The 26128-nt window shown below is 51.2% G+C and overlaps 1 protein-coding gene across 5 annotated transcripts in view; it reads left to right on the forward strand.

Moving 5' to 3' along the window:
• Window positions 1-32: 32 nt before the first annotated feature.
• The window catches only part of MED12 (mediator complex subunit 12), a 71998-nt gene continuing 45902 nt past the window's right edge, over window positions 33-26128 (forward strand). For 3 of the 5 annotated variants that reach the window (XM_075068922.1, XM_032794867.2, XM_032794869.2), the window contains exons 1-23: window positions 105-286; window positions 3560-3664; window positions 4636-4827; window positions 6090-6249; window positions 7711-7886; window positions 8071-8181; window positions 8719-8973; window positions 10413-10559; window positions 10944-11043; window positions 11407-11543; window positions 12607-12738; window positions 13239-13365; window positions 13777-14006; window positions 14438-14518; window positions 16119-16292; window positions 16648-16792; window positions 17748-17866; window positions 18057-18200; window positions 19013-19176; window positions 19653-19784; window positions 20335-20562; window positions 24696-24840; window positions 25162-25282. In XM_075068922.1, coding sequence (XP_074925023.1) covers window positions 188-286; window positions 3560-3664; window positions 4636-4827; window positions 6090-6249; window positions 7711-7886; window positions 8071-8181; window positions 8719-8973; window positions 10413-10559; window positions 10944-11043; window positions 11407-11543; window positions 12607-12738; window positions 13239-13365; window positions 13777-14006; window positions 14438-14518; window positions 16119-16292; window positions 16648-16792; window positions 17748-17866; window positions 18057-18200; window positions 19013-19176; window positions 19653-19784; window positions 20335-20562; window positions 24696-24840; window positions 25162-25282 — 3424 coding nt within the window. In that variant the 5' untranslated portion in view covers window positions 105-187. Of the gene's footprint in view, window positions 287-3559; window positions 3665-4635; window positions 4828-6089; window positions 6250-7710; window positions 7887-8070; window positions 8182-8718; window positions 8974-10412; window positions 10560-10943; window positions 11044-11406; window positions 11544-12606; window positions 12739-13238; window positions 13366-13776; window positions 14007-14437; window positions 14519-16118; window positions 16293-16647; window positions 16793-17747; window positions 17867-18056; window positions 18201-19012; window positions 19177-19652; window positions 19785-20334; window positions 20563-24695; window positions 24841-25161; window positions 25283-26128 lie in introns of all 5 variants that reach the window. The other 2 variants (XM_075068925.1, XM_075068924.1) reach the window with 2 other exon arrangements.

Consider the following 26128-nt stretch of genomic DNA (forward strand, 5'->3'; position numbering starts at 1 on the left):
GGAAGCTCCGGCCCCGCTCGGACATTTGCGTAAGTGCTGGGTGCCGGCTCGGGAAGCTCCGACACCGCTCGTCAGTTTCCGTGAGTGCCGGGTGCTGGTTCGGGCCCACTCGGCTGGTTCCGCCGTTCCTTGTTGTGGCCCGGCCGTGTCTCTCCCCCAGCCTCGCCGGCCCCGCCACCCCCCGGCGATGGCGGCCTTCGGGATCCTGAGCTACGAGCACCGGCCCCTGAAGCGGCCGCGCCTGGGGCCGCCCGACGTCTACCCGCAGGATCCCAAGCAGAAGGAGGTGCGGGCCGGGGCCCCGCTAGAGGGAGCCGGGCTGGGTCGGGGGCGTGACCGGGCCTGGGGGTACGGTGTGGGGGGATGGGCCCCATCGCTGAGGGGTCCTGTCCCTGTGGGGTGTGTGTGGGGGATGGGCCCCGTCACTGAGAGGTCCTGTCCCAGTGGGGTGTGGGGGGATGGGCCCCATCGCTGAGAGGTCCTGTCCCAGTGGGGTGTGGGGGGGGATGGTCCCTGTCTCTGAGGGGTCCTGTCCCTGTGGCTTGGGGGTGGGCCATCGTGAGGGGTTCCTGTCCCGTGCAGTATGTCGGGGGATGGCCTGTCACTAGCGATGCCTGTCCTAGTCCGGGTGTGGCCGGGAGAATAGAGCAAATCAGCATAAGCCGGCTCCCTTGTCCTGTGGCGCTGTTTGCGCGCGGATAGGGCTCCGCTGAGAGCGGTCTGTCACCCACCTGAAACCCTCTGTGGGTAGCGTGTTGGGAGATTGTCCCTGTCATCTAGGGTCCTGTCCCTGTGGGTGTGGAGGGGATGGGCCCTCGCTGGAGAGGTCACGCTCAGTCGAATGTCCTGGGGCCCCCTGTGGGGCCGATCGCATGGCTCCCTGTTCTCGCAGGGTCTGGTCCTGGCCCCGCAGGTGCCTGTGGCGGGATGCGGCCCTCACTGAGACGGATCCTGTCCCGCTGGGGATCAGGGGGATGGGCGGCCAATCGCTGAGAGCTCTTCCAGTGGCGGATAGCAGGGCGCGGATCGGATCCCTGTCTCACTGAGGTCCTGTCCTCGTGGAATGTGGAGGGCGGTGAGGCCCACGCTGAGGGGTACATGGCTGCAGAGTGTCGGGTGGGATGGGTCGCCGGTCCTGAGGTCAAGGTCCCTGTGGGTTGTCCGCGGGATGGGCCCCATCGCTGCGGTCACTGTCCTCGTGGTGTGGCGGATGTGGCCATCACTGAGCGTCCGGCTCCCTGGTGCGGATGCTTATGGACGGGGATGGCCCATCGCTGAGGGGTCTGTCTCTATGGCGTCGGAATGGGCATCGCTGAGGCGGCGCTCTGATCCCGCTGCACGCCCCCCTGATGGGCGGATGCGGCCCATCGCTCGAAGGGGGTCCTGATCTGTGCGGTGCTGTGGCGGCATCCGGTCCTGTCTCTGAAGGGGTCCATGTCCTGTGGGCCCGCACCCTCTGTGGCCAGGAGGGGAATGAGCGCCATCCGTGAGCATGGTCCCTAGATCACCTGTGGGGCTGCCGCCCTCTGTGCGCCGGGGAGGGCATGGTACCTGTCTCTGAGGTCATGTCCCTGTGGGGTGTGAGTGGGGCGATGGGCCCGCATACCGGTCTGTCCAGTGGGGATGTGGGGAGATGGCGGCCCATCGCTGAGAGGTCCTTCCGTGGAGGTGTGGGGATGCGGATGGTCCATGTTCTTGAGGGGTCTGTCCCTGTAGGGTGTGGGGGGTGATGGCCCATCGCCGTAGAGGGTCCGTCCTCTTGCAGAGTGTCCGGGGGACTGGCCCGTCGCTGAGGGGTCTGTGCCCTGGGGTGTGGGGGGATGGGCCCATCGTGAGGGGTCTGCCCTGTGGTTTTGTGGAGGGGATGGGCCCTCGCTGAGGGATCTCTCCTGTGGGTTGGGTAGTGCCAATCGCTAGGGGGTCTGTCCCTGTGGGTCAATGTGGGGGATGGTCCCATGTGAGGGTCCTGTCCAGTGGGCGGAATGTGGGGGGGGATGGTCCTTGTTCGTGAGGGTCTGTCCCTGTGGTTGTGGGAGGGATGTCCCTGTCTCTGAGGGGATCCTGTCCCTGTGCGGTGGGGGGGATGGGCCCCACGCTGAGAGGTCTGATCCCTGTGGGTGTGGAGGGAATGAGCCCCGTTTCTCTTGAGAGGTCTGTCCCTGATAGGGTGTGAGGGATGGCCCCATCCTGAGGGTCTGTCCCGAATGATGGGCTGATGTGTGGCGGGATGGGCCCATCATTGAGAGGTACCTGTCCTGTGGGTGTGGTAGTGCGGGAATGGCACTGTCATGAGGGTCTAGGTCCCTATGTGGGTAGTGGGGTGGGCCCCGTCACCGAGGGGTCCTGCCCCAGGGGTGTGGTGTGGGGGGATGGGCCCCGTCACCGAGGGGTCCTGCCCCAGGGGTGTGGTGTGGGGGGATGGGCCCTGTCTCTGAGGGGTCCTGTCCCTGCGGAGTGTGGGGGGGGATGGGCCCTGTCACTGAGGGGTCCTGTCCCTGCAGAGTGTTGGGGGATGGGCCCCGTCGCTGAGGGGTCCTGTCCCTGTGGGGTGTGTGTGGGGGTTGGGCCCCGTCACTGAGAGGTCCTGTCCCTGTGGGGTGTGGAGGGGGATGGGCCCCGTCGCTGAGGGGTCCTGTCCCTGTGGGCTGTGGGGGGGGGATGGGCCCCGTCACTGAGAGGTCCTGTCCCTGTGGGGTGTGTGGGGGATGGGCCCTGTCTCTGAGGGGTCCTGTCCCTGTGGGTGTGGGGGGATGGGCCCCGTCACCGAGGGGTCCTGCCCCAGGGGTGTGGTGTGGGGGGATGGGCCCCGTCGCTGAGGGGTCCTGTCCCTGCAGAGTGTGGGGGGGGGATGGGCCCTGTCACTGAGGGGTCCTGTCCCTGCAGAGTGTGGGGGGATGGGCCCCGTCGCTGAGGGGTCCTGTCCCTGTGGGATGTGTGGGGGGGGGATGGGCCCCGTCGCTGAGGGGTCCTGTCCCTGCGGGGTGTGGGGGGGGATGGGCCCCGTCACTGAGAGGTCCTGTCCCTGCGGGGTGTGTGGGGGATGGGCCCCGTCGCTGAGGGTTCCTGTCCCTGTGGGTGTGGGGGGATGGGCCCCTCACTGAGGGGTCCTGCCTCGCGGGTGTGGTGTGGGGGGGATGGGCCCCGTCACTGAGGGGTCCTGCCCCGGGGGTGTGGTGTGGGGGGGATGGGCCCCGTCGCTGAGGGGTCCTGCCCCAGGGGGTGTGGTGGGATGGGCCCTGTCTCTGAGCAGTTCTGTCCCCAGGAGGTGTGGGGGATGAGCCCTGTCGCTGAGAAGTTCTGCCCCCAGGGGGGTGTCTGCCCCCAGGGAGGTGTTGGGATGAGCCCCATTGCTGAGGGTCTGTCCCTGTGGAGATCAGCGGATGAGGCTGGGAAGTTGCCCTCCCTCAGTGAGGGCTGTGGCAGGGACCAGTAGGGGAGGATAACCTCCTTTCTCTCACTGTCTAGTCCCATGTCTCCAGGCTGGGCTACCGGGGGAGCTGCATGGCTTGTGTACAGATGCACTGCCATGCAGCATTCCCTTACTCCTTCTTTTGCACAGGATGAGCTCACCGCTTTAAATGTGAAGCAGGGTTTCAATAATCAGCCAGCAGTCTCGGGAGATGAACATGGTACTGCCAAAAATGTCAACTTTAATCCAGCTAAGGTGAGATCCCTGCAGGGTTTTGGGGGCCAAGCCCACTGCATCGAGTCCCTCTTCCTAGGGTTCCCAGGGGTAGGCCTTGTTCTTAATGATTTCTTCACCCAGACTGGTGATGATTAGTGTGGTGGTTCTAGATCCTGGCCCACAGTCAGGGTCTTTGGGATAGGAGTTCTAGGGTGGACAGGTTTACACTCTTGTGATGATCTGGCCTATCACTTTCCCAAGCCTAAGCTCTAGGAGTGTCGATCCTCCTTTGTGGTGGTGGGCTGCTGTGTTCCCAAGCTTGGTGGGAGAGTAGGCTGCTCAGCTCCTGACCCACAGTGTCCGTGATGTGGTGGCAGAGCTTTATCCACAGCTGTTGATAACTAGTACCTAGGTGCCCCATCCTGACAGATCACTGGCTCACACATGAGCTGCAAATTAAGTAAGAGGTTAGAACATCGGTATTGGCTTGATGCAGGGACATTGCTATGGTGAATAAGAAGTTGTATGTTTGGAAGACAGACTTCTCTGTTGATGCAAACACAAAACTGGGAGTCATGAGATGCCTGTGTCTCAGTTTGGCCTCTTGTACAATGTGTTAGTGCTCACCAGGCCTCCCTCCCACTGATTCCCGATGGCCTTCCATCCGAGGATAATTCCAAATGTTGGGTTCTTCTGCCAAAGAATTAGAGACGTTCATTCCAGCAGTGCTAAAGCCAGGCTATTTTAGCGCTGCAATTCAGAAGTTTGCTTATTGAGGTATTCTCAGTCCTGCTGCAGATGGTCGTCTTGTTGACTGAAGCAAAGGGAGCCATTGGCTGTTTTTGGTGATTGGGTTTTGGAAGTTCACGCTGATGAGACTTTGGGGATAATAGCAAATGTTTGTAACTAATTAATAAAGCCAAGCCTCTCCCAGAGACTGACAAGGGGTTAGTGTGTAGCTCACAGAACCCAGTTCTGTGAGAGGCTTCTTACCCTTTTCTCTTTTTCAGATTAGTTCAAATTTTAGCAGCATTATTGCAGAGAAGCTGCGCTGCAACACGCTGCCTGACACGGGAAGACGGAAACCTCAGGTGAACCAGAAGGATAACTTCTGGCTGGTGACGGCACGCTCTCAGAGTGCCATAAACAACTGGTTCACAGATCTGTCTGGAACTAAGCCCCTCACTCACCTGGCTAAAAAGGTACGTTGCAGGTGAGGCTGCCAAGAAAGGTAGAAGATGTCCTGCCTGAGCTCTTCCCTCACCTGGTTTTGTGGGTATTGTCTGTTTTTGGGGACTGCAGTGGAGGTTTTGTGGTTAGAAGAGGTGGTTCTCTCTCCACATAAGATTGGTTATAGTTCTCAGAATGTGTGTCCAGGACTCATCTTGGGCTGTAGAGCTAAGGTTCCCAGTTATTCAGAGACGAGGCTAAACTTTGTCTCATGGCATGTAGAGCTTGAATGTTTCATTTGAATTTTGATTGGTTTTAAGGGAACTATTTCCCAGCAGAGAAGAAAAGCTATGGCTCCACGCCTGCCACGGACAGAGAACTCTGGGGCTGCAGGCACTGGTGTTCTCGGTCCACGACAGATGCGGGGCCCACCTAGTGCCCAGCAGAGAAGAGAATCTGGGGCCCTGCGCCTGCTGGGGACAGAGTACTCCAGAGCTGCAGGCACTGGTGTTCTCTGTCCTCGTGGCTTTTCTCCAGCTTCTCTCTGGATTCATATATTATGTAATATTAAATATGTTTTTTGTATTATTTAATGTACAATACAAAATAAGCCTTGAAAAATTGTTGGCGCCTGCCACTCTCTTCTGAAAACATGAATGTGCTCTGGTCAGAAAAAGATTGGGGACCACTGGTGTATAATGTAGAGGCTAGAGCAGAGGTAGTCAATTTATTTTTTGTCAAGGTCCAAATTTCTTAGTCCAGGTATAATCAAGGTCCAAACTCCAGAGAAAATAATAAAACGACAACAATGATAATAATAAATAAAAAGATTTCGGGGTCCATTCAAAAGCATCTGGTGGTCTGAATTTGGCCCATGGTCTGCCTATTGACTACCTCTGGGCTAGAGTTTGCCAGGTCCTAGAGTTTAGGGCCCCTGCGGGTAAAAGTCAGTTTTCACAGGCTGTTAGTGTGTCTTTTGTACTTACACACTTCTTGACTCATTATCCACCTTCCCTTAAGAACTATGTTTATGACAGACTTGCCTCTTTGCAGTGCCTTTCCCCAGTTTCCTGCTTCATTTCTCATGTGTTGCACTGCAGCTCTGGTGCTGTTGCCTGCTGACCCAGGAAAATGTTCTTTATGTTGTAACTGCCCTGATGGAATGGCACAAGCTGTGTGATACTTAGTTTGTGCACGGTTGTCCAGGCACAGGAGTTGTAGTGGGTGTTACTCTGGGGTGATTCCTTTCTAGATCCTCAGAAGCTAGCTTTTCCCTTTTTCTGTTCTGTTCTAGGTACCCATCTTTAGTAAGAAGGAGGAGGTCTTTGGTTACTTGGCAAAATACACTGTTCCAGTGATGAGAGCAGCCTGGTTGATCAAAATGACTTGCGCCTACTATGCTGCCATCACAGAAACTAAGGTGAAAAAACGACACGTCATTGATCCCTTTATTGGTAAGTGCCTTGAGTGGAGTCTTGGCCTTTTCCCTACCAGGCACCTCCTCGATAGAATAGTAGTTGTTAAGGATGAAAAAGATCTATTTGGCCACATCTGCCCTAGCCGAGAGGCTATATGCAGTGTATGCAGCCAGGATGTGTCCCAGGATGTTAGAGACACAAGGTGGGTGAGGTGACCTGAAGAAGAGCTCTCTTTGGTTCAAAAGCTTGTCTCTCTCACCAACAAAAGTTGTCCCTATAAAATATATTACCTCACCCACCTTATATTTCTAGCCAGGAGGGGGCAGCACAGGCTTCCTTCTACTGGATCATGACTGCTGTTTTCGTCATTCTAGTTACATCCCAGGCAATGGGGCTTCAACCTGTTCCCTTGGACAACAGACAAATACATCTTCCTGAGAACGAATATTTTCTGATAGTCTTTCACAGTTCACTCTCATGACTCCTCCTTACACCCTGTGTGTTCCTCCCCTGAACACCACTATTCCCTCCTTCGTGTTTGCACCTTTAACATATTTGTGGACTCTTATGCCTGCCCTTAGGTGTGTCTTAGCCAAGCTGCATTTCCCCCGCAGAATCTCATTCTGTTATTTCCTGCATGTTTCCAGCCTCGCTGGGCCTCTTTGGGTCATGGCTCTGGCCTCTGTGGAGTTCCAGGATCCTTCCAATTAGCAGCATACGGGAAAGCCTGTCTGTTTTGGTTTATACTGCTGCCCATCACAATAGTATCTGAGCACTTTCCACTTTAAAGAAATAGCAGGAGGGACTTCATGAAGTCTCTGCTCCTCTCTCTTTCTGGGACAAAGACTACACTCTAGCTTTTTTATTTTATTGGGTTAGTTGATAAATATGTTTATTTACGTAGTTTTGTTTTATTTAATCTCCTGATCTCCTCTGGAAGTTTTTTCCACAACTCAACCCCTTCAAGCATGCTTTATTCCCAGCTCTCACCCATCTTGTCCTGGTCTTTGTGATCTGAATCATCCCAGAGGAGCCAAAATATCTGGACAGTTCATGGAATGAAATTTGGACTTAATGTAGCTGGGACATACTTTATTAATTGCTTTGAAGATTAAGACCAAGGCCTTGAACATGTTGCTGACCCCATCTCTCAGATCACTAATGGGGATGCTACATCAGGCTGTCCTGACCCTGTCCCCTCCTGTTTCCCTCCATCCCATTGCTCTTGCCAGATATTCAACAAAGTCGTTTAAGGAATCTTCTTTCCTAGCGAACTGCCATCCTGTATTTTGTGTGTTAAAGACCTGCTTTAAAATGCAGTTCAGAATTTGTCCCTTGTTCTCCACCTTTCCCTGGAACCCACAGGTGTATCTCTTTCCTTGTGGTTTTTCTTCCATCACAGGAACTCTTTGACTCTCCTGTCCCCTGCCTGGATCAGCCCTCTCCCATTCCTCTTCCTGCTTACCTACTCACTGATGACTGTCTTCTTCGTTCTAGAGTGGACACAGATCATCACCAAATACCTGTCAGAGCAGCTGCAGAAGATTTCAGAGTTCTATAGGCAGCTCTCTGGGCAGGGTTGTGGTTCACCATCTGGGCCCATGCCTCAGGAAGTGGAGCATGCTTTGAAACAATGGGACTACAATGAGAAACTGGCTATGTTCATGTTCCAGGTGAGGGGTTGAAGGGAGCTGCTGGCTGGGGTAGGGTTTGCAAGGGATACTCAAGGCTCAGAAGTAATTTGTTTTTGCAAAATGTATTCCATCCCTGAATCCCTGGGTGGCCCAGCAGGAGGAATAGGGGTAGAATAGCTCCAGGATGTGCTTCCTTTGGTCCTCTCACTCTGTCTGTCTCCAGGATGGGATGCTGGACAGACATGAATTCCTTACCTGGGTGCTTGAATGCTTTGAGAAGATACGACCAGGAGAAGATGAATTGTTGAAACTGCTCTTACCTCTGCTGCTGCGGGTGAGCTTCAGGAGAGAATTACTTCCTCCAACACAGCTCTGGGGAACGCAAGCCACCTTGCACTAGCCTGGGGTGTTTTCCCAGCTGAGTGCCATCCCCCCTACATTAGTCACCAGCTATCAGAAGGGAATGCTGCTTATCCCACTACTTTCTGCTACTGCAGGGGGGTTTGTTCCAGCTCCTTGTCCCTGCCTTACCTGTAACAGCTGGACTCTTGATGATAGTAGTGTGTTCACTGGATGAAACTGAATAGACGTGGCTTTTCTCTTCTGCTCTCATGGCTGGTTCCAGCTAGACCCCCCAAGTGCCTGAAAAGGCAGGGACTGGGTGCATTGAGATCAATGGAGATGTTGTCCATGGTGCTCTGTGAATCTCACTGGTGCTTAAGTGACATTGTGATGACATTTTCCCCAAGCGTTCGCTTTGCTCTGGATGAGGCTGTGGCCCTATCTGTGAAGCATGACTGCACAGCATTGTGCTCTGGGGACTTCTCTAGTGTTGCTTGGAACTGGGATGGTTTTTCCTTCTTCCCCACAGTACTCTGGAGAGTTCGTGCAGTCTGCATACCTGTCCAGGCGCTTGGCCTACTTCTGTACCCGCAGGCTTGCCATGCAGCTGGATGGCACGGGTGGGCACCTGCCCCACATCCTATCTGCACAGACGGGAGCTGCCCTCCCTTCAACACCCGCCCCTCAACCGGCTGCAGGAAATCCTCCCCCTAGTCCCTTCAGTGACTTGCTGCTCTGTCCCCAACACCGCCCAGTGGTATTTGGGCTCAGCTGCATTCTACAGGTAGGGTTTTGCTGGGTTCATATCAGTGGTGAAGGAGGCTGGAGCTCTGATGGGTCAACAGAAGACATTCTGGTTAAAATATTAGTATGATGCAAAATCAGCATAGTACGTACTAGAAACTGGCTGGCTGGTAGAATGGGAAATCATCACCAAAAGAGTGTGTTTCTAGTTGGATCCCACAGACATCCATTGTTGCCCCAACACTAGCTAATATTTTTATCAGTGATCATTCCTGGTAAACTTTGTAGATGACACAGATTAGTTGAGATGGTAAATAATGATGATGGGTCCCTGGGCGCAATATGCAGTTTAATATGGCAAAATACAAGGTCTTGCATCTGGGAATGCAGAATGTAGGTCTCAGTTGAAGGATGAGGGACTTTGTTCTGGAAAGCAGGACTTGGAAAAGGACTTAAAGATTGGACTTAATATAGGCCTAGGGAGGTGGTGTTACCTCTCTATATAGCATTGGTAAGTCCATTATCCTGTTCTGGTGCCCACACTTTAAAAAGGTAGTTGAAAAACTGGAAGTGGTTTAGAGACAAGCCATAGTGATTAGAAGAGTGGAAAGCCTGCCTTGCAGTGAATGACTGAAGGAGGTCAGACTTTTTAGCTTACTGAAAAGTATGTTAAAAGAAAGGTGTCTTGATCATGGTCTATCAGTATCTACCTGCATGCGGAGAAGATTTCTGATAGCAGATGGCTTTTTCATCTAGCAGACAAAGGCAGAACAAGATTCAGTGACTGGAAGTTGCATCTTGATAAATTCAAATTGCAAGTCTGGCATAAATTAATCATTGGAACAAGTTAGCTAGGGATGTGGTAGATTGTCCATCACTTGGAGTCCTTATATCAAGGCTTGTTGTCTTTCTAAAAGACCAGCTGAAGTCCTGGGCTTGGTGCAGGAATCCCTTGGTGAAATACTCTGTCCTGTATTATGTGGGGTGTCTGACTATGGAATCTGTGTAGCAACGAATAAGAAACCCTGGGGCTCCAGGATTTGGGCTACATGTATCCCCCATCATGCTTCTGATTTATTTTCTAGCGAGTCCTTTCTGTGTCATTAATGTAACTTGCATGGCTGGGCTAACCGGGGAAATTCACGTGGTGTTATTGTGGGTCTTTATGAGCTGCATGCACCAGCTTCTTACTAGCCTAAGGCAATTTGGAGTTTTGGCCTTGGCTACTTAAACGTGTCTAGACTAAGTAAGCCAATGCAGTAAATGCTGGGTAGCTTCCTGCATGGAGAGAGGGCTCCTCTGTACCTGAGCACACTCTCCAGCCTTGAAGCTCTTTCAGATGGGAGCCTATTCATATGTGTGGTGAGGCTGAGGCTGGGGAGTATCTGTACAATCTGAGAACAGCCCTGCAGAGTGCACTCGGACTCAGGAGTCAGGCTTGGATATGCTTAGTGCTTTTGCTTTGGCTGTCTGCTGCAGAGTATCATCCTGTGCTGCCCAAGTGCTCTGGTCTGGCATTACTCCTTGACTGACAGCAGGATAAAGACTGGCTCTCCACTGGACCATCTGCCTATTGCCCCCTCCAACCTGCCCATGCCTGGGGGGAACTCGGCCTTCACCCAGCAGGTGAGCAGCTTTCAAAGGAGGGAGTGTTGGGGGCCCAGGATGTTAGCCGTACCCCAGTCAATTCAGGCTTATCTCTCCATATTAAGCAGCAACACCTCTGGCTGTGCTCCTGCCACTGCTGAGCCTGAGCAGTTGAGGTACTGAGAGATGCAGGAGGCCTCTCCTTCCTTTGTGCTGCAAGAAGGGCACCCATGGACCTGGGAAGTGGGTAGAATCTCTTGTGCCTGAGGCAGCCAGTGCCCCACTTGGGGATGGGCAGCGTCTCTCTTGCCTTGTGCCTCAGGCAGGGCAGCTGGCATTCCCTGGGTTCTGCTGGCAGCTCTCTGTGCTGCAAGTTTATTCTGGCCACCCTTGCATGTATTTATGGAATTTCTTTGCCTTTAGGTTCGGGCGAAGCTCCGTGAGATTGAGCAGCAGATAAAGGAGCGTGGCCAGGCTGTTGAGGTCCGCTGGTCATTTGACAAGTGCCAGGAAACCACTGCAGGTAACTTACTGCAGGATCTGCAGTCTGTTCTCCCTGTCCCTAGCATCAGGTGTGTTAGTCTGAGCCAGTGCCCTAAGGAGCTTCATGTCCAGTCATCCTCTCTTTGGCTTGTCTCTTGGCCACATTTCTGCTTGTTTGACCACAGTGAGAAGAACGCAGATGGATCTTGCTCTTTCCCAGGCTCAGAGCCTTGTGGGGATCAGGCCCACACCCCACCCCCAACCACAGGTTGTGTCTCCTGTCTCCTGTGCTCTGAGCTCGCAGAGATTTGGGGCTTTGCCTTCTGTGTTCTGAGGTCTGTGATACCAGTTGCCCAAATGCTTCCTCATACACACTGCCCTTTCCTTCCCTGTCTTGCTCCAGGGTTCACTATCGGCCGGGTTCTGCACACTTTGGAAGTTTTGGACAGTCACAGCTTTGAGAGATCTGACTTCAGCAACTCTTTGGATTCCCTGTACAACAGGATATTTGGGCTGGGACCAAGCAAAGACAGTCATGAGGTGGGTGATGGGCCACACTGGTGATGTCCTGTGCTGGTGCAGGTGCTAGTTTAGGGGGGTTGTTCTCTTTCAGGTTTATGTCCAGCTGGCACCATGAGGGAACTAGCTACTTGGGTGGTGCATGAAAAATGGTCCATTGCAAACAAGACATTGGAACTCTATTGAAGGGGGTGTCTGTGCAGCCCTGGGTTAGGGAGAGAGCCCATGTAGAGAAAGTGAGATGTGCATTGTGAGAGCCTATGGTAAGGGCTACTTGTATTTCTGAGGGAGGGGAAGCCTGTGCAGGCATGGGGGAGGTGGTGTCTGGTGCTGCTGAGTAGCATTCCGTACAGCTGACAATGACTGTCCTGAGCAGAGGCACAGCCCCAGCCCCAGCGAAATGGGAATTGCCTTTGACGAGGGTGTGGTTTCTTTAATCTGTAAAAACATGCTGTATAAATACACAAAACCAGATGTTAAACAACCCATCCAGGAAATGACAACTCATGTTAATACCGGGTGGGGGAGGGGAAGCTGTGCAGGGAGCTTCCAAGGGCATGACTTTGGTCCTGTTGGATTCAGGGCCACAGGCTGCTCTTTGGGATCCAGGAGCTGCTAGGTCATGCTTTTTTACCACAACTGAGCATGGAAAGTAGCATGTCTTGGATAGCTGGGACCCAAACGACTAGAGGTTTGGAGGTCAGTCAGTCAGTATCAGCACCCATAAGCAAACTGGGATCCAAGGCAGTCTCTGAAGGGCTGGGGTAATGTGCTTGGTGAGCTTGGACCCAGCCTGACCCCAAAAAGGAGGAATTCCATGAAGAAAGCCCTGCTTTGGCATTTCCCAGGGGTGTGTGGTGCAGTTCCCCCTCTGTGTGGTCTGCATGAAGCGTGGAAGCCCCGCTTCAGACTCTGGCTTGGTGTGTGTTCTGTGTGTACTGGGAAGAGAGGAGTAGAGCAGATTCCAGGCTGGTTGGCTTCCTGCTGATCATCTTCCTTTGTGGCCTGACTGCCTGTGCCCACAAGAGCAGTTGAACTCTTACTTGTGGTTCAGTGCTTTACCATCATGCCTGTGTTCTGACAGATCTCCCCAGATGATGACGCAGTGGTGGCCTTGCTGTGTGAGTGGGCTGTGAGCTGTAAGCGCTCTGGCCGCCACAGGGCTATGGTTGTGGCTAAACTGCTGGAAAAGCGGCAAGCGGAGATAGAGGCTGAGGTGAGTCCTTGTCCCTGCTGGACCCTGGAAGTCTTTGAACAGCAGCTAATAATTGGAACGAGAACAGTAGTTGCTGAGTTGGTCGCTGGGGATAAAGCAAATGTGACCTTCTCCAAAGAAGAGCTCTCCCATAACTATGTAGGGAGGCTGTGTCTCTAGAACTGATGGGCGGAAGCCTGCTAGCTAAGTACTGGAGTACTGAGTACTGGAGGCCAAAGGCCTCTTGGTGCTAATGCCTGTGGCACGAACATTTACTTTGACCAATAGTAGGCCAGAGACCACCCCACTGCTCTATGTGTCTCTCGGGTTCTCTGGAGCACAGATGTAGAAGCACTAGGTCTCCTCAGAAGCTGTGCATAATGGGTTATGGGAAGGTTCTGTGGGACTGGCTTTCTCCAATGGGGGGAGGTTCTCTCTAAAAAGACAATGTCTGTCTTTGAGAGTGAGGGACACTGAGTTGTCCTCCTGGAAGCAGCCTGTATTCATGTCTCTCTCTACAGAGATGTGGGGACTCTGAAGTTGTGGATGAGAAAGGCTCCATCTCCTCAGGTTCCCTCTCAGCAGCCAGCACGCCTGTCTTCCAGGACATCCTCATGCAGTTCCTCGACACTCAGGCTCCTGTGCTAAGTACGTAACAAGAACTCGCTAATGTCCAGCCTTCCCTTTCCCTTGAGCTCTGGACATACCCAAGAGTCTCACTTGGACTCTGGAGAGGAGGGTATGCAGCCTGGAGGGCAAGACATTAGGAAGGGATGAGGAAATGTAACTGCTGCTGAGACTAACTGGAGAGGAGGCCAAGCATTTACTTGCTGCCTCTGCCAGCTGTGTGCTCTGGCCTTGATCCCCACTGTGCTTTCCTAGCCCTGCCCTGAATCCTGCCGGGTGGTTGAGGGACCTCTAGAAAACTCTACCTCTAGCCCTGCAAAGGACATCCCTGGGTTAGATATTGGGCAGGTGGCCAGTGTTGCTCAGAGCAGTGCTGGAGGGAGGACTCTGTAGCGCTACCTGCTCCTTCATGTGCCGTTGCTGTGTCTCCAGTGGACCCAGGGAATGAAAGTGAGAAGGTGGAGTTCTTCAATCTGGTGCTGCTGTTCTGTGAGCTGATCCGACATGATGTCTTCTCTCACAACATCTATATGTGCACACTCATCTCCCGAGGTGACCTGGCCATGGACTCGCATGGGCCCCGCCCTCCCTCACCCTTTGATGAGCCTGCCGAGGATCATGACAGAAAGGAGGGGATGGGCAACAGTGGCACCAAGCTGGAGGTAAGGAACACCGACTCTCATGGCCCCTTCCCAAGTGCTCCTCCCTGATGTCCTGGACTGTCCCCTGCAAAGTACCTGCACTTGGCACCTGCCTTCTCCCTCCCCCAAGACTAATCCTATAAAACTTCAGCCCAAATGTGAAGGGTTAAATTCTAAGCCGCTGAAAAGGGCCTGTGGCACGGAGAAGGCTCTGGAGCCATGATTCTATCACTCATGCCATGCAGCCCAGCTCTAATAAGACAGCATGTAATAAGCTACTCAGGGTTTGAAAACGAAAGGGGCATTAACCGTGTGGCTGGCACAGGCACTGCCAGAGGGGGGCTCATTCTTCCTGGGCTGTAGGCTGGACAATGCCATGGGGAAACTCTGAGGTGCACACGTTTCCTAGTGCAGTGTGGAGAATTAATGGTTCCCCTTGTTTATGGCCCCAGGACACCGGCCTCTCGGAGTCCATGGATATTGATCATAGCTCCAGCGTGCTGTTTGATGACATGGAGAAGACTGATTTCTCGGTACGTTCCTGTTTTCCTCTCCTACCTGGTGCTCGGCGAGTAGCTCAGGTATGCTTTGTTGGGCACCTTGCCAACGTGGAGGTTCATCAACTTGCTGCTGGGTGCATTCCATCCTCTATGGAATTGAAGGGCCTGGCCAAAAGGACTTGTGTCTTGCGGATGGTTGGGGCTGTATGGTAGACACAACTTGCCTGTGAATGCTCTTGAGTAGAGTGGTACAGAGCATGTAAGCAAGCTAGGATCCAGCTGTGTAACCAGGGACTGGTCTACACTACAGGGTAAAATCGATTTTAGATACGCAATTTCAGCTACGTGAATAACGTAGCTGAAGTCGAATATCTAAAATCGATTTACTCACCCGTCCTCACCGCGCGGGATCGATGTCCGCGGCTCGCCATGTAGATTCCGGAACTCCGTTGGGGTTGATGGAGTTCCGGAATCGATATAAGCGCGCTCAGGGATCGATATATCCCGTCTAGATTAGACGCGATATATCGATCCCCGAGCAATCGATTTTAACGCGCCGATACGGCGCGTAGTCTAGACGTGGCCCAAGTGTGCCATTCCATGAATTTCCTCCTTGGTAGGGTTGACACCACCCCAGGAGCTAGGGGGTGAGGCCAGTTGCTTGTCACTTGGAATGGTGAGGGAGCAGGTCGTGAGAGTGACATTTCTGAGAGGCAGTGCAGGGTATGGAGGGTGAAAGTGGCGAAAGGATGATGACATTGAGACTCTTGCTTACCTGGGATAAGAGATGTGGTCCAGTGGCTCTGCAGCCTTGGGCAAGTCACCTCACCTCTCTGCCTTAGTTTGTGTGTTTCTTAGCTTGTTGTGGGGAGTCGCTTGTTCATGTTTGCAGAGCGCTTTGAGCGAAGATGTGCAGTAAGAGCTAAGAATGATTGTTGTTGAAACGTCCGGGAAATTTCTTTTTTCCAGCCATTGCTATCTTTCAAGGTGTGTATTGGACATCTGTGGTGTCTATGGCTGCACTGCCCCCCAGGAGGCCTTTTGCCTTAATCTTGGCTCTTGTGGAGTGTTGGCATCAGAATCATAGCCTCTAATTCCTAACTTTCTCTTGCTTGTTCTCAGTCCAAGGTGTACCAGGAAGCTGTACTCATGTGCAGATTGGAGAGGAGGATCTGGTACCTGGGCTGGGAGCAGTGTCCTGAGCCAGGGCCGGCTTTAGGCTGATTCCCCCGAATCGGGCCTCGTGCCTAAGAGCGCTCCACGCCCTAAAGAAGAGCGCCTAACTTAGGTGCCTTTTTAACTTTTTACTCACCAGTGGCAGTCTGGGTCTTCGGCGGCACTTCAGCAGGGGTCCTTCACTCGTTCCGGGTCTTTGGTGGCACTTTGGCGGCCGGTCCTTCAGTGCCGCAGAAGACCCAGAGCGAGTGAAGGACCCGCCGCTGAAGACCCAGACCGCCGCCGGGTATTTGAATTGGGCCCCGCGCTTCCTAAAGCTGGCCCTATCCTGAGGGGTGGGTGCTGTCCCCATGCTTTGTCCTCCTTATCAGCTGTGGGCTGGAATAGCCTTTTGGGCTGCTTTCAGTACCATTGGTATGTGGCCACGTACCACAGCAATCTTGTCTTCTCTCCCTAGATGTTCTCTCCTCCAATGCACTGTGAGTCTAAGGCCAGCCCTTCCCCTGAGAAACCAGACTCTGAGAAGGAAGCAAAGCCTCTGCTAAAGGAAAAGGCTGCAGAAGGAACACTAGCATCCCTGTACGACCAGCCCCGACACATCCAGTATGCCACACACTTTCCTATCCCTCAGGTATGAGAACTGTGCGTACCTTCCCCCACCCCTCTCACTCAGCTGTCAGACCTGGGCTCACGCCACCTCCCATCGTGACACCTGCACATTTCCTTGCTGCTGCTCCACTGAAGCATGGGACGGCTGAAGCCTTGCAGCTTGAGCACTGAAAGGGAAAGGAGCATGGCCATGCATGCCTTGAATGCTGGGGGCAGTTTGTCTTTGAGTGGGCGCCTGGGATGGCTCTTTGCTTCCCCATTCCCCAGGGTCATCTCCCAGCTGCACTTTTCCTCTCCTCTTAGAGACCCATGTGTGATGAGATGATTGGCATCTAACCTGAAAGCAGCTAATGCAGTTGTCTCCCTTTGGCTCCCAGGAGGAATCATGCAGTCACGAATGTAACCAGCGGCTGGTGGTTCTGTTTGGGGTTGGGAAGCAGCGAGATGATGCCCGACATACCATCAAGAAGATAACCAAAGACATTCTGAAGGTGTTAAACAGGAAGAGCACCGCGGAGACAGGTTAGTGCAGCCTGGGCCCACCCTACCCCAGGAAGGTGTTCCTTTCCAGCTGGTTGGGTCCCCTGGGAGACCTGCATACAGGGGAGACTGAGTGTGCAAGGGAAGTAGTGATACTGACTAGACACAGTGTGCTGTCACACAGGAAACCCACTGAAAAATGTTAATTAGCACAGCTGCCCTGAAGCCAATGGAGCTACATTGATTTATACCAGGTGGGGATTTGGTCTGTTCCACTTTTCTGTAATCTCTGTCAGTCCAGGGCTTCTTAGAGGTGTCTTGTAACAACAGCAGACACCAGTGTTTTTAAGTTGAGGATGCTCCTTTAAAGGAGAGATGAGATACTCTTGAAACTGAGCCAAGGGATTTTGAGGCTGAGACCTGGTGAGAGTGGTTAGTCTCCCAAGGGAAGCCCCTACATTGGGGCAGTTAAACTGCGACTGGTCAGAGCCCTGGAGAGAATAGCTAACTCATTGGGGATGGATTAGACACTTCACCATTCCTGACCATCGCTCTTAACTAGGGATTCCCATCTCTGGGACTTGGATTTGATGCCTTCTAGAGTAGGCCTTACAGCTTATGAGTTGGCCCAAGACCCTTTGCCCTAGTGGGGGGGAACATGAGTCTCCCTGGTTCATAGTCATAGATTCCAAGGCCGGAATGAACCACTGTGATCATGTAGTCTGACTTCCTGTGTAACAGGCCATGAAACTGCCCCAAAAGAATTCCTAGAGCAGAGTTTTTAGAAAAATATGCGATCTTGATTTAAAAATTACCCATGATGGAGAATCCACCATGACCCTTGGTAAATTGTTCCAGTGGTTACTCTCCCTGCAGCTGGGTGGACCTGTGCTCCCTGCTGAGGAATTGGAAGATGCATGTGGCTGTCTGTAGGGTGGCTCTGTGCCCCAAAGAAGGTAGTCTGGTAATGGCTCCCTGTATTTCTTGCCTTTGGCAGGTGGAGAGGAAGGCCAGAAGAGGAAGAGGAGCAAGCCAGAGGCATTCCCAACAGCTGAGGATATCTTTGCTAAATTCCAACACCTTTCTCACTTCGATCAGCACCAGGTCACCTCTCAGGTATGGGGTTCTGGAGAGAGAAGTCTGCAGTCTGGGCCCTGGCTGTATCTGTCCCACTGCAGCTCGGAAAGCAGCCTCCAGAGGAGACAGTGGCAGAGTAGTTTGGATCTGACAAGTGGAGCTTTGCAAGTGGCTGATCATTCACCCCCCCCGCCCCCTGCTCCTTGTTCCCCTCTCTCTCTGCCTGCAGGTATCTCGCAATGTCTTGGAACAGATCACCAGCTTTGCCTTAGGGATGTCATACCATCTGCCTCTGGTTCAGCACGTGCAGTTCATCTTTGACCTGATGGAGTATTCACTTAACATCAGTGGTCTCATTGACTTCGCTATCCAGGTGAGCCCTGGGGTCTGAGGTGCTTCACTAGAGTGGGGATCATCCTTGTTAAATCCAGACTTTCTGAAGGATCTGCTCTTGCTCAACCACAGGTTATTGGGTTGGATGTAGGAATCTCTGAGTGAGGGTCTCTGGCCTGTGTCTTGCCGGATGATCATAATGGTGCCCTCTGGGCCTGGCCTTAGACTCTCTGGTGTTCCATGGAGGAGTGGGCATGAGGTATGCTTGTGTGTGGCACAAAGCTCTAGTCCTCTGGGGCTCTGGTTTTGAGGGTCATTTTTCTAAAGGTTTCAGGATTGTTTGGAATGGACCTTGGACTTGTCTCTGAGCTGCAGTGATGTCTTTCTTGAGCGAGAGGGTTTTTTTCTGTTCATGGCAGCCCTTCCAACAAAAAGGGTAGTTTCCTCCCTCAGAAGTTCCTGCCACCCTGCAATGCAAGCTGTGTTACTAGGCACGATGATATTTTATGAAATTTGCTACAGTTGGAGCTGTAACTGAAACTGTTAGCTCATCCACTAACTGGAGTGTAAGTGGGATTTTGAACAGGTCCTGATAGTGAAAGATCAGAGCCGTATGTAGGAAGCCAGTCTGCCCACACTTGTGTCCAACCGGCAGGCTTCAGGTTGGCACCCCAATGCTGGCAGACCCCCTGCACTGACTGGCACCTGGAGGGCAGACTTCGCCCAGCTTTCAGGCTGCTGAATGCATTGGTGCCTAGCCAGCAGGCTCTCTCTGACTGGTGCCCCAATGACAGGGTTTGTAGCAGTGGAGTTGTCTGGATTGTTGAAGGGTTTTTATGTCATTGGGCGCAGTTGCTGAATGAGCTGAGTGTGGTGGAGGCAGAGCTGCTGTTGAAATCTTCCGACCTAGTTGGCAGCTACACCACCAGCCTGTGCCTGTGCATCGTGGCTGTGCTGCGGCATTACCACTCCTGCCTTATCCTGAACCAAGACCAGATGGCCCAGGTCTTCGAAGGGTAAGGGAGCCTTGTGCCCCCTCTTGGGCAGGGGAAACCTCATCTCTGGGCTTTGTCCCATGTGGGTTGGGAGGACAGGGGTGAAGATATACCTGTCTCATAGAGCTGGAAGGGACCCCAAAAGGTCATCGAGTCTAGCCCCCTGCCTTCACTAGCAGGACCAAGTGCTGATTTTTGCCTCAGATCCCTAAGTGGCCCCCTCAAGGATTGAACTCACAACCCTGGGTTTAGCAGGCCAATGCTCAAACCACTGAGCTACCCTCCCCCAAGGGAGGGTCTGCTCTCCTAGGAGGTGTTGTCTCTGTGCCTGGAGCTTTGTCCCATGGAGGGGTGGGCGTGGGGAGGGATCTGTTCTCCGTGGGCATTGTCTCCATGTCTGGAGCTCTACCCTCAAGGGTGGGTGCTGCCTCTGTCTGATGCCATGCTCCTTCAGGCTTTCCTTTCATGCTGCTGCAGCATTTCTTGTCTCTTTACAGTCTGTGTGGAGTGGTGAAACATGGCATGAACCGCTCTGATGGCTCCTCAGCAGAGCGCTGTATCCTGGCCTACCTCTACGACCTATACACCTCCTGCAGTCACCTCAAGAGTAAATTTGGGGAGCTCTTTAGGTGAGTTTAAGGCAGGCTGGAGACAATGGGCACTGCCTTCAGAAGGCCCATGGCCTCAGCTTTGCTTGTGATCTTACACACACTGTTCCACACCAGCTAGTATTCTTTCCCCATGGACATGTGGCGGGGGTTCCCTGCCTCAAGTCTGGCTGGGCATGCAGGGATAATGGTAGTTGCCTTGGCCCATCTCTGTTACTGCGGTGCCTGCAGGCTAAGCTGCTGACTGGTGAGCACTGGTGACTTTCATTTTCCAGGAGCTGCACTGATAGCAAGAGGAAGTGGCGGCCCCAGGCTAGGTCACTGAACCCCCTCTGGTGTCTTCCAGGGGCTTCCCCAACAAGGAACAGGCATGGCTCTTCATGGAGGAACTTTTTGAATGAGCCCCTTAAGCCTTCATGTAAAAGTTCGAGCTCTCTGCACTGCAGAGGACCCAGGGGAGGTCTAGGGGAGGGAGCAGAAGACTCTCACGCTGGGCCTCAGAATTGCTTGTGAAAGGCAGTGGGAAGCATGTTTGCAGAAGTGCCTAACCTCCCCTTCCTGTCGCTGCCAGTGACTTCTGCTCCAAGGTGAAGAACACAATCTACTGCAATGTGGAGCCCTCTGATTCTAATATGCTATGGGAGCCTGAGTTCATGATCGACACCATCGAGAATCCATCTGCGCACAACTTCACCTACACCAACTTGGGCAAAAGCCTCAACGACAACCCGGCCAACCGCTACAGCTTTGTGTGCAATGCACTCATGCACGTGTGCGTGGGACACCATGACCCCGACCGGTGAGGTGCAGGGCTGGGGCTGTTGAGACCCGCTCTCAGGTGGCTCCACTTGTGTAGGGAGAAGGACTGTCTGTGCTCCTCGAGGGGGCAGCAAGATACAATCCGAGGATGAGGGAACCAGTAGCCACTTCTCATGTGTCCACAGGGGATACTATAACTCTGACATTCATACAGCCTCTTTGGGAGGTTACCCCTTTAGTCTTAGGCCTCCACTTTTTACAGGGGTGAGCCCTGCTACCCTGAGCCTGGGTTACTGGCTTCAGCACACGTTTCTCGTCAGGGCTCCTCCACTGGGTCCAAATTAGTTTAGACCCTTGTTGGAGATATGCTGCTCTCAGGAGCCACACAACCAGCAGATGTTTTGCAGAAACACAGAACAAGCTAGCAAATATTAGTCAGCTGGAATATGGTATTTTAGGATCCTTCGGTTAAAGTGGAAAAGCCAACTTGTATGCTTGTCCATGCTGGTAGGGTAGCATTACCTGCCTCTCTGGCCCAGAAGTGTCTAGGATTCCAGTCTCTCCTTTGCACTGCGCAGCAGAGGTCTTAGCGCTGTATGCGATACCTCCGTTCTTTGTTTCAAATTGCTGCTATGCATGTTCCATACGTCCTTCTTCCCTTGGCTGCTAGTTCTTAAAAGTTAATATCCAGTTGTTGGTCTTCCATTGTGCCTGTCTGATGCAACTCCATTTGTATGTTAATAGTCCTTAAGAGTTCATTCAGACTGTCACAACAGTTCTGGAATTAACTGCACCTCTGACTCTTTGAGTATCAGGGGGTAGCCATGTTAGTTTGTATCAACAAAAACGACAAGGAGTACGGTTATGCCCAAATAAATCTGTTAGTCTTTAAGGTGCCACTGGACTCCTTGTTGTTTTTGACTCTTTGAGGGCACACCCAGTTAGGTCTCGGGCCTCTAGCCATCACTTTTCTTGGACGGGAACCTGTGATCCACTTCTTCCAGACTGTGGACTTAGACTGCAAGCTCCTGCAATTCACTGTGATTATCTCAGCAAATCTGACTTGAGTTCAGCACTGCAGCCCTGTTCTCTCAGGGGCAATGACAGGTTTAACCAGTAACCAGGCAGCTTTCATAAAGCCAAGTACTATTTATCTTTAAAAACAACAAACAGCCTATACTCACATCTGGCTCACCTGCTGTCACCCGTTTGCCACCTGGAGACCCTGACAGGATTAAAATACTTCAGGCCCTCTGGAGGGCCTATCTCTCTTGGTCACAGTTTTGTGTCAGGTCTTGTATCAAGCATAAGTGATCTCTCTCTCCAGGTCATGGCAGTCACTTTATACAGATAATTTCTTTGTCTGCTAGGCCTCTTGAACCAGGTCAGATCAGTCCTTGTTATTTTCCAGGGGTGAAACTTCCACAAACTTTTTACCTGCAGTAAGGATTTGTGTTAATAACTGCCCTCTCTACCAAGTGACTTTAGTGAGGCTTTTGATACCGTCTCACATGATCTACTCACAAACAAATTAGGGAAATATAGTCTAGATGAACCTAAAGGTGGGTGCACAACTGGTTGGAAAACTATTCCCAGAGAGTAATTATCAGTGCTTCACAGTCAAGCTGGAAGAGCACATTGAGTGAGGCCCCACAAGGATCTGTTGTGGTTCTGGCTCTGTTCAATATCTTCATAAATTATTTGGATAATGGTGTAGAGAGCACACGTATAAAGTTTGTGGATGATACCAAGCTGGGGGGTGGGGATGGGTCTCAAGCGCTTTAAAGGACAGGATTAGAATTCAAAATGAGCTTGACAAATTGGAGAAATGGTCAGAAATAGATAGGATTAAATTCAATAAGGACAAGTGCATAGGACTACACTTGTGGATCTCAAACTAAATACTAGTCTACAGTGTAATAGTGTTGCAACAAAACCAAACATCATTTTGGGATGTATTAGCAGGCATGTTGTAAGCCAGACATGAGAAGTAATTCTTCCACTCTATTCAGCACTGATAAGGCCTCCACTGGAGTGTTGTATCCAGTTATGGGCACCACACTTGGGGAAAGATGTGGACAAATTGGAGAAAGTCCAGAGGAGAGCAACCAAGATGGTTAAAAGTCTGGAAAACGGCCTGTCAGGGTTCCCTTCCCACCCTGAACTCTGGGGTACAGATGTGGGGACCCACATGAAAGACCCCTTAAACTTATTTCTACCAGCTTAGGTTAAAAACTTCCCCAAGGCACAAATCCTTCCTTGTCCTTGGATGGGTACTACTGTCACCACTAAGTGAGTTAGACAAAGATTCAGGAAAAGGACCACTTGGAGTTCCTGTTTTCCTAAAATATCCCCCCAAGCCCTTTCACCCCCCTTTCCTGAGGAGGCTTGAGAATAATATACCAACCAAATAGGTAACCAAGGTGAGCACAGACCAGACCGTTAGGTTTTTAGGACACTAAACACCAATCAGGTTCTTAAAAGCAGAACTTTATTATAAAAATAAATAAATAAATAAAAGAAGCACCTTTTCTGAAATCAGGATGGAAGGTAATTTTACAGGGTAATAAGATTTAAAACACAAAGGAGTCCCCTCTAAACAAAACATCAAAGTTACAAAAAACAGGAATAAACCTCCCTCTTAGCATAGGGAAAATTCACAAACTAAAACAAAAGGTAAACTAACGCATTTCCTTGTTATTACTTACAATTTTTGTAATCTGGGATGCTTATTTCAGTTAGGGTTTTAGGAGATCGTTTTTCCTGCCCTGGTCTCTCTCTTTCCTGGAGAGAACAACAAAGAGAGCACAAACAAAACCTTCCTCCACATATTTGAAAGTATCTTCTTCCCTTATTGGTCCTTTTGGTCAGGTGCTAACCAGGTTATTTGAGCTTCTTAACTCTTTACAGGTAAAAGAGGGATTTTATGCTACCCATAGCTGTATGTTTATGATATGGTCTCTGAAGAAAGATTGAGAACAATTGGATTTGTTTAGTTTAGAGAAGAGAAGACTGAGAAGTGGGGGACACAAGTCTTCAAGTATATCAAAGGTGATTATAAAGAGGAGGGTGGTAAATTGTTCTCAATCACTGAGGACAGGGCAAGATATAATGGGCTTAAATTGAGGCAAGGGAGATTTAGGTTAGCCATTAGGAAAAACTATCCTAACTGTAGAGGTGGTTAAGCACTGGAACAAGTTACCTAGGGAGATTGTAGAATCTCCATTTATAGAGGTTTTTAAGAGCAGGTTAGACAAACACCTGCCAGAAATGGTCTAAACAATACGATCCTGCCTTAGTGCTGGGGCTGGACTAGGTGACCTGTCCTAGAAATGTAGGGAAGGGAACTTGACAGGTCATCTAGTCTCGTCCCACATTTCTGTGATTCTCTGAGTCAGGAATTCAAGAACTAAACAGCCCTTAAAGATATATACACCATTAATAAAGTTGATGCAATAGTGATTCAGTATTCTAGGTGTCCATAGAATCTGTCACATCTCAGTAGAAGAGTCTGAATATTCTATGTTTCCATACCGTCATATCTGTCACACACACCAACCCAGTCTTATCTGTTATCTCTTATTCCCCTGTCCCAGAGGAGAAATTAACTTCTTCAGTCCTGTTAGGTCACAATGCAAAGTGAATGGCTAAACTGAGTCACACATTTTTCCTGATAATATAGAAATAAAATGCAACCTTTTAAGAGTTCTCCTGACCTGCTTGTTTAATGCTCCACCAAAGGCTCTACATTTTAAATAGACCAACAAATTATTTTTCATTGTCAGCAGCTAGACTTCGTATTGCACATTACTAGAGAAATGTGACTCCTTCTCCTATGGAGTTATGGGATAGTAAAACACAGACTTTTTTACCACGTGTACACAAGAGAAGCACCCAAAAGACTACAGGTATTTTGAAATTTGGTCGCCCTTTGTAGCATACTCAGAGGAGGAGGGCTCCTCAAACATCAAGCCAGGCTCTTTAGCCAGAATAAGTAATGTATAATGTAGCATGTTAACATTTTATTGTAATTTTGCCTTAATAAAAAGTCTTAAAAAGAAAATAATGCTTCAGCAATTCCCCACCTTCTCCAAAGCCTGGCTCTGCTTTAGGAATGAGAGGAAGGGCTAAGCTGTTGAGTTCTGCGTGTGACCACATGGCTCCTCTCTACAGAGTCAATGATATAGCTATCCTGTGTGCTGAGCTGACTGGTTACTGCAAGTCCCTCAGTGCCGAGTGGCTGGGCGTGCTCAAGGCTTTGTGCTGCTCCTCCAACAATGGGACTTGTGGCTTCAACGACCTCCTCTGCAATGTTGATGTAAGTGCAAAAGCTTAAATAACAGGGCTGAGGAGAGGGGGGTGCTTTGGAGGGGGCAGGGCGGAGATGGAACGGGACATGGGAGGGAGAGTGTCCTCAAGGGGCTGGAGATGGGAATGGCAGAGGGAGAGGGATGTCATGGGCGGGAGATGGGGAACTGTTTTTTGGTGTTGGAGCTGCCCTTATGGAGGGTTTTGCTGGGTTGACCATGGGGTTGTTGGGTTTTCCCTTGCCCCTGCTCCCAGTCAGGCCCATATGGTGCTAACTGGAGGAGGTGAAACAGAGACGAACATGGTCACTGGCTGCTCTTCTGTCTACCAGGTGAGCGACTTATCCTTCCATGACTCCTTGGCCACCTTTGTTGCCATTCTCATTGCCCGTCAGTGCTTGCTGTTGGAGGACCTGATTCGCTGTGCAGCCATCCCCTCACTCCTCAATGCTGGTGAGTGAGTCCCTTCCAGAGATACTGTACTGTTCACGGTGCCCTCCAGGGGGCTCCCTGCAATGCAGTGTCTGGCTCAAAGGGCCAAGTACCCAGCAGTGGGACTGTGGCCCTGAAGCCCCTGCGCACAGTAATGTTGCACATAATCCCCGGCCATGGAATATGCTCAGAATCCACCTTTTAAGACTTGGACCTTTGATTTAAAGAAAATAACTGGCTCCCATGTTCGTGAAGGAAACCCTGAACAGGTGATCTGAGTGTAACCCTCCTTCCAGATGATGTCATGGTCACCTTCTGCACTAAGGATACCTCTCTTGGGGAAGGAACCCGTTATTAGGAAGAGGCAGCTAATAGTAATGGGGGATTCAGTCATTAGAAATATAGATAGTTGGTACTCCTGTGGGAATTTTGTGCCAAAAAATTAAAAATTATATGCGCAATATTAAAATTCTGCCAAATTCTGCATATTTTATTTGTCAAAAGAAAACACAATATAATCATGCCAGTTTCAATTATTTTGGTAATTTATTTCAAAATACCTGTCAGCAAGTATGTCTGTAATAATACAGACAACAAAAAAAAATGTTCAAGAAACGTTTTTTTGACAGATTCCTTACTAGGCATATTAATACAGAACTTTGAGTAATGAATTTAAAATACAACACCGAAACATTTCCCATACCTCTCACAAGCAGTGCAAAGGCTTGGGAGAGTCGAGGGTAATGGAGGAGCTGAGAGAGAGGGAAGGAGCCTGGAGTGAACATGGAAGCTGTTGGGTGTGGGTGGGAGAAGTATGGAACAGGGTTTTTTGGGGGGTGGGGTGGCGCGAGGGCATAGTTATGGAGT

The sequence above is a fragment of the Chelonoidis abingdonii genome, chromosome 8 (assembly GCF_003597395.2).
Source record: "Chelonoidis abingdonii isolate Lonesome George chromosome 8, CheloAbing_2.0, whole genome shotgun sequence".
NCBI classification, from domain to species: Eukaryota; Metazoa; Chordata; order Testudines; family Testudinidae; genus Chelonoidis; species Chelonoidis abingdonii.